We start from the raw sequence: 7772 nt of genomic DNA on the forward strand, positions 1-7772 counted from the left end.
CTTTCTTTTTCTTTTTCTCTTCTCCGTTCTTTTCTTTTTCATCTTCTCTTAGGATTTTTAATAGTTGAATGGATCAAAGCCATAACTCTTGATCGGCCCTTCACGAAACCTGCTCTTTCTTCTTCTTCTTTTGGAAGTGTTGAGGGTGAAGAAGGTCCGTCAAAGCCTTAAAGGCGGCAGCGAGCCTTTTCCACCTGAGCTGGTTTATCGAACCTCGAGAGAGAAGAGAAGACAAGAGGAGTGAGATAAATAAAACTTTCTTTTCTGAAGCTACCCGTCTCTTGCTGTTCTTTGATACTTCCCGGGAAAAAGAATAGATTCTTTCTTCTACGATGAATTTACCGATGCTTTAGAGAGCCATTGCCACACGCTTCGAATGATTGAATGTGTTTTTCTTTTTTGGTCTCTCCCTCTTCTTTCAAGAGGGTGAAGAGGAAAGAAGAAAGGCGGAGAGAAGGATTGAGAAAGAGGAGTGACAAGTGAAGAAGGAGATAGGGAAGTCATAGAGATCTTGAATGAATTTTCTTTTTTTTTATCTGTCTGCGAAAACAAGAAAGAGAGCAGCATGAGTCTTTTCTTCTACCCGTGGGATAAAGACGACGTTGTCTTGTATATCTAAGCATCTCCTACCGAAGAGAGAGAGAGCTCTCTCTCTGTCTCTTCTTCTATTGAAAGATGAGATAGAAAACAACTAAGACCTTCTCATCGTCATGCGATTCTTAAAGAAATGATTAAGATCTTAAAGAGAACCACTCTTCATTACGCGCCAAGGCCGGACTAAAGAGCTTAGGCAGAAATTTCTCTACCTACCATGGGGCTCAGAGCAAGTGAAGTCGAAGTGTCTGGTCGGTCGATCTTAGCAGAAGTGTGTTTATGAATCTGGCTTTTCTTTTACTTTACTACTAATCTTTTCACGTCCTTTTCTAAGAAGGATAAGGGCAGGAGAAGTCATACCGATGAAAAGACATAACGGACAGACTTCAAAACGGGAGGCTGTTCATGGATCTCACGCTCTTGTACTAAGGAGATCGGGTGTGTAGAATGGGCGGTGTGCCTATCTTTCTACTCTATCTCACAGAGAGGCATCGTAGTTTTAGAGAGAAGAAAAGAGCTCTCTCTTCATTCCTTCTTTTCGTCATGAGGAAAAGAGAGAACAAACTGGAATGTTCTTTTGCATTGATGTCTCTGTCTCTTTTCTTACACTTTTGGTATCCATCCCTCTGGAGTGCTGATGTGGTCGACGTGCCTCCCGCTGGAAGCCACGGCGCTTTTACTCTACAAATCAGACTATCTCAGGAGTTCTATCGAAGAAAAGAAATGTTGATAGTGCAGTTTATAGGGTGGTCACAACGGAGAGAAAGTTGCGCTTTAGAGTTTTGAGAGCAGTTTCAAAGAAGAATCCGTTCATTTCTGCACAACCTTCCTCAGGCTTCGAACACGGGAGGCGAGTGACTCTACACAGAAGGCTAGGCAACTGAGAGAGGCCGGAGAAAGATGATGTGATTTTTCTTCATTTAATGTTCGCTACAAAGGCGACCAGACTTGAAACGAGCTAAAGGAAGATCGCACGCGATATAAATCGATAGGGAGATTTCGGTAGAAAAGCGCAGGTGAGTAAGGTCCCCCTTGTTTGTGGATGAACCCTCTTCGCGAAGGGCCATTTGTTTGCTTTTACTAGACTGTCAGAAGGCGTAAATCTTTCTTATCGGCTGACCTGAACAGCAGCCTCACCCACCCAATGAACGGGGTGTAGGGGAGCAATCTTTGTAGAATCTTCCTAGTTGTGTAGTAGAGGCCTTTAGTGAAAATAGTAAAGTTCCAGGATGACATGTTACTCATAGGTTCTTCATAAAGTGGGTAGTTTTACTTCTTCACAAACTGACCCGATTCTCCCGTAGTACCGGAGAGAGGAGCCAGACCGGGAGTGCTTAGGAGGAGCATGGTCGGTCTTGCTTTTTTGAACGTCAGGGACAGCGACATTTTCAGCCGCCTGTCCGCCTATTTTTCTTTGCTTCGCGCGCTCCTAGCTGATGGTCGCTAAGACTTTCCTCTCTCTCTCTCCCCGAGGGCAGCCGTGGTTAATTGCAAGCCGGCAAGATCGGCCATCGGGGTCATTGTGATGTGCTGGATGCTGATCAGTACATCTTCTTACTGTTTCTTTCTTCAAAGCAATCTCCTTCCGCTGATCTAAGTCAAGAAGTGACTTCCCTGCTTTCCTTTCTTCCGGTGGTGGTACTCTAAGAAGGATACCACCCCTGTTCTTCATTCATTCTATTGTATTCACTTACAGGGTTGTTTTCTGGAACGCACGCAACAATAATGGCGAAGTTTCTTGGATTCGCAGCTGTTGTCCTGCTTGCAGGAGCTGTCTCAGCTGAGGCGAAGGGTGTTGTAACTGCCCCCCCCGTCCAGGAAATCTGCGAGACGGTTCCTTACCAAGTCCAGTCGACCTGCTACAAGGACGTGACCAAGAAGAAGGCATACTCATGCCCCGAGACACTGGAGAAGGAGGTGTGCAAGAACATCCCTGTTCAAGTCCCAGACACCTGCTTCAAACAGACCGTTCAGCGTGTTCCTTATTCATGCCCTAAGACCCAGTACAAGACAGAGTGCTTTGAGGTGCCTAAGACATGCACAAAGACCGAGTACAACACCGAAACCTACGAATGCGGAAAGGAAGTCTGCAAGACTGTCCCAGTTCAGGTGCCTGACACTTGCTACAAGACTGTTATGCAGAAGCAGCCATACTCTTGCACAAAGACCAAGCCCGAGCAGTTCTGCTCCGAGATCCCATACACTGTCAACAAGGTGTGCCACCGCGAAGATTCTAAGCTCGTTAACTACCCTTGCACTAAGACCGAATACAAGCAGAAATGCCGCAAGGTTCCCTTCCAGGTTGACAGCACATGCTACAAGACGGTTATGAAGCCTGAGGAATACAAATGCAGCAAGACATCTTACGAGCAGCAGTGCACTGAAGTCCCTGTTAAGGTCCCCGACACCTGCTACCGCACTGTTGACCAGAAGAAATCCTACAAATGCAAGAAGACCCTCACAAAGAACCAGTGCACTAAGATTCCCGTCGAAGTCCCAAGCACTTGCTCGAAGACCGTCATGACCAAGGAAGCTTATGACTGCTCCAAGACCGAATACCGCACTGAATGCAGTGAGGAGTACGAGCAGGCACCATGCATGGGCAAAGAGTGTAAGCTCCGTCAGCTGAAGAAGAAGCGTGTTTGCCGACAGGTGCCATTCACCTCCAAGAATGTTTGCTACAAGAAGGTCCCGACCCAGCAGACTTACCCATGCACAAAGACAGAATACCAACAGCAATGCCAAGAGGTGCCTTATGAGGTCCCTGACACATGCTATGAGACCGTCCAGGTCCAGCAGCCATACAAATGCCACAAAACCGAGTACAAGCAGAGCTGCAAGAAGGTCCCCGTCCAGGTTCCCGATGTCTGCACTCGTCAGGTGCCCGCTAAGGAGCCTTACTCTTGCCCGAAGACCGAATACCGTCAGGAATGCGAAGACGTCCCTGTCCAGGTGCCAGACACATGCCAAAAGACTGTCCCGACGAAGGTCCCGTACAACTGCCCTGAGACCAAATACCGCACCAAATGCGAAACAAAGATGGTCCCCGTTGAGGAGACTTGCTACAAGACGGTCCCCGTCAAGGATGCGTACAAATGTACCAAGACTGTCACCGAGAAGCAGTGCGACTATGTCTCCAAGACATGCAGCAAGCAGGTTCCCATGCAAACAGAGTACCCCTGCCCACAGAAGAAATGCAAACAGGTCCCTTTTGAGGTCGACCACACATGCTACAAGAACGTCCCCTCTCAGGAGCCATACAAATGCTCGAAGACCGTCATGGAGAACCAATGCTCCACCCAGACTTACACCGTCCCGAAGACCTGCTATGAGGATCAGGTCAAGCAGCAGCCCTACCCATGCTTTGAGACCAAATACAGGACCCAGTGCAAATCCAAGAAGGGTCACCATATGCCTGTCTCCATGGAACTTTCCTCCCCGGTTTTCCATTCCAAGGGCATGTAGAAGATGTGACTCCCTTCCCCTGATGATTTCTCTCGTACACTCCCGCGCTGCGTTCACCAAGCGTCCAGAGTAGACGCTTGTCATACGTGCTGTTCCATGCATCGTCAACGTTCTAGGAACTTCCTGTAAACTCTACCGGTTCATTCCGTCTCGATTCCACTCTCAAAACAATAATACTCCATTATAAACCCGCACAATACACCTCTCCCGCGGGTCATCTAAATGACCTCCGCCTGTCGACGAAGAAACACGGGCAACGGCTCGGGGATGGCGAGATTTCTGTGCTGTATCGAGATCGAATAGCCTTCACCAGCACAGATGGAAAAGCGAAACGGATGCGAGTGCCAACAACATCGAGTTCAGATGCTCATACTTTGGCAGGTTGGACTTGCTACTAACGCATCTCTCCACGTGTCGACTTCCGTCTTAGGTATTACGCTGATCCCTTCCGGGCCGTCTAGGCTTCGCGGGAGTCCATCTTCGCCTCTGACACCTACAAGGACCGGGGGCACTGAGCGTTTCGCCCCAGCCATTTGTGATCTTCAGTCCACTGGTTCGTTCTCCGTACACGACACCCACAGGGAAAGCCGCTTCACTTCCTCTAAGGTGACCCTGCAGAAGCACCATCACGCTTCCCCCTTTAGATACATCTAAAACCGTTCGCTATGAGATCGCGATCCTATGGTCACAAGTCACATGCTGGAGAGCGAGCTAGCCGGCTCCCTATGATCGCCTCGAGCGTAGTGGCGGTTCGGACGGGGTTGCGCGGGTCTCTTGTCTTCACTGATGATCCTGTCTCCAAATAGAACCGGACTTCTGTGAAGTAAACACTAGCCCTTCCAATTCTCCCGAAAAACTCCACACACAGGAAAACCCAGGGTAAGCATCTGTTTGCCAGTAGAAACCGAGATCGAAAGGCCCCACTCCATTCGACTGCGGACCGGCAAATCCTCTATTATCTTCTAGCAAACATCCGTCAAGTTCATATGACTTCTTTGTCTTCACATCTCTTTTTAGTATCGTTCCCTGATAGACGGCACTCATAGGTTGTCTCCTAAAAGAGCACTGCCCCCCCCCCCCCNNCCCCCGTGTGAGGTGAAAGCGCATCTCCACAGGAACGAAATGATCGTCTTGAATACACACAGCGCAGGAGCCTTCTGTCGTGTCGTGAGTTGTTTCGTCACTTTGCGCTGTACTCCTTCCCGGCGAGAGGAATCTGGTCATTGGAGAAGGCAATCGATTCATCATTAGTTAGGTCGATCGATTGTCGCGAAACACTCACCTGGTCAGCTGTTTCGCATGTTCACCCTCTCGTTGGGACTCCCCTCTCGAGTGTATCTTCACCTCTGTCTCTCTTGAGCTTTCATATTTTCCTTCTTTTCCCGTTCAAGAACTTCACTTGTCTTTCAAACTTCTTTATCATTCGGTTCTAGGTAGGTTTCTCTTAGCCGTTAAACATCGATATCCACCCTGTCTCGTCGCTTGATGGTCACCGAGACTTCTTCGTGTCTCTCCCGTCGTGAAACACCGAGGGAAAAGAATGACAATGCCTCCTTCTTCTAAACGGTAGAAAGACATTGTTAACTAGCCCGAGAAATTACCTATCGTATGTTGCTGAGAAGAGTGGACTCCTTCCTTTCCCACCTTGGCTGCTTGCCTCTCTAGATCATCACAGCCACATTATGCATCGAGCACAACAGTCTCAACAGGGTTCTAGGGGCTGTCTCCTCCCACGTCTTATTGCACAGTAATCCTCATCTCACATGTTGTCTTCAAGTTGTTCTTAAGAGACTCTGGACCCAAGCAAGGCATGAAGATGAGCCGAGGAGAAGGAAGAGGAGCCTTACACAACAACTGCTCGTGGAGTTTTCATGTCTTTCATGGCTTTTGTGTGACTATGAAGCTTGGTCGTCTTCTATATAGACCCTTTGCTTTCATTCGTTGTTCTTTATTTCTCATCGCTTTCTTTTCCTGACCTTGCCCTAGTCTCCTTTTCTTTTCATCGGAGAGAAGGATGCCGTCAGCTTCGAAGAAGATGCTTAAGACCCGCATGCAACAGCAGCGCGGTAAGAAAAAAGAACAAGATTCTGGGATCTCTTCTTCCTCTTCTTCATCTTCAAGGACATCCCCTTCTACTCATTTGACTCTTCCTCCTTGCCAAGATGAGAAAGTTCCCTCATCATATGATGCGAGGACTTCACACCTGCCCTCCCTATCTACGAGTCCTCTTACTACTACGTCTACTTCGGGTGTACATACACCTCATCTCTTAGGGAGACACCATGGCATGGTGATGACTCCCCTTTCGCCACGAGATCGATCTTCGATCTCTGAAGAGCTGAAGAAAATGAAGAGAGAAAAGGGTGAACTATGTCTCTCGGATGGCGTCACTTCAAGCTCTCGTGTATGGGGCGAAATCCCTTCTTCTCTTGGAGATAACTACGACAATAGAGGCGAGTTGTGTGATTCTCTTTGGAACGAGGAGGAAGAAGACGAAGAGGAATTATTCTCACCATCTGCAGATACGGACTCGCATGAAGAAGAAGAAGAAGATGAAGGAGAGGAGAGAAAGGGTAGTCGCTCTAAGAGAAAATCCCCAGGATCACGTGGTGGACGGGGCCATAGTCAGAAAGTAGGCAACCCGCCAAGTGAGAAGGACAAGAAGAAGAAGATGAATGAAGAAGAAGTCGATGGTAAGCAAAGACAGAATAGACGAGTATTCAAACCTTCCGAAAACATGACTCTCCCAGTTGAATTTTCAACGCCTTTTGTCACCTTCTTCTCTCGGGACTCCTCACTCAGTCCCTATACAGATATACAGATATAAGTATATATGTCTATATGTATGTACATACACATGCATATATATATATATATATACGTGGGTTACGTGGCTCTTTTTTCAAACATTGGTAGATGTCTCGTTGTTAGATAGGCTTTCTTTTCTCTCAGCGCTTCATGATGATGTGGGTTTTGCATTTCCTGTCTCTTGTCTCTCCCTCTCAAGAGGAGAGACAAGAGACGAGACGCTGACGGACGTCCAGTGATCGCCCAGTCGATACGCCTCTACAAAACTATCTCCGTCATACACGTTAATCTGTCAATCTATCTATACGTATGCATACGTAAGAGTAGACAAGCAGGAGTGTCTGTACACTGCTCCTTCTGCGTGTGGGGATGATGGTCCGATGGCTGTGACTCTGCCTGGGGATGCTGCCTTCTAGATCTTCTCGAGAGAATCTGTTTTACACGGGTTGGGGGGATGAAGAAAATTTCTCTCTTACAGACACTCTCAGAAGCTGTAGCTGATATGAAGCTTCCTTCTTTCTCTATTCTTAAAAGGTAAAATGAAACGAAACCCCTCACTCTCTTACACGTCATCGATGTATCTCTTTCTATCTATCCTTAATCTATCTGTCTATCTTTAATCTACCTATCTATCTTTAATCTGTCTATCTATCTATCTTCAATCTATCTTTCATCTATGTATCTATCTATCTATCTTTAATCTATCTGTCTATTTTTAATCTATCTATCTATCTTTAATCTATCTTTAATCTATCTATCTATCTTTAACCTATCTTTAATCTATCTTTAATCTATCTATCTATCTTTAATCTATCTTTAATCTATCTATCTATCTATCTTTAATCTATCTTTAATCTATCTTTAATCTATCTATCTATCTCCAATCTATCTATCTCTCTCTAATC

At 46.7% G+C, this 7772-nt stretch overlaps 2 protein-coding genes across 2 annotated transcripts in view; both read left to right on the forward strand.

Annotated features, from left to right (window-relative positions):
• Positions 1-59: 59 nt before the first annotated feature.
• On the forward strand, positions 60-4059 carry CSUI_009196 (toxoplasma gondii family d protein; the record flags this gene model as incomplete). Its single annotated transcript, XM_068069312.1, has 2 exons — positions 60-1693; positions 2363-4059. The coding sequence occupies exon 2, from the start codon at positions 2731-2733 to the stop codon at positions 4057-4059; it is 1329 nt and encodes a 442-aa protein (XP_067918711.1). The 5' UTR covers positions 60-1693; positions 2363-2730.
• Positions 4060-5448: 1389 nt separating this feature from the next.
• Positions 5449-7772, forward strand: part of CSUI_009197 (uncharacterized protein) — a gene marked incomplete at its 3' end in the record, with an annotated part of 3388 nt that continues 1064 nt past the window's right edge. Inside the window, exons 1-2 of the mRNA XM_068069313.1 lie at positions 5449-6752; positions 7284-7401. Of these exons, the coding sequence (XP_067918712.1) occupies positions 6074-6752; positions 7284-7401 (797 nt within the window). The remainder of the gene's footprint in view (positions 6753-7283; positions 7402-7772) is intronic.

This window comes from Cystoisospora suis (genome assembly GCF_002600585.1).
Source record: "Cystoisospora suis strain Wien I chromosome Unknown contig_5398, whole genome shotgun sequence".
Classification (NCBI taxonomy): Eukaryota; Apicomplexa; class Conoidasida; order Eucoccidiorida; family Sarcocystidae; genus Cystoisospora; species Cystoisospora suis.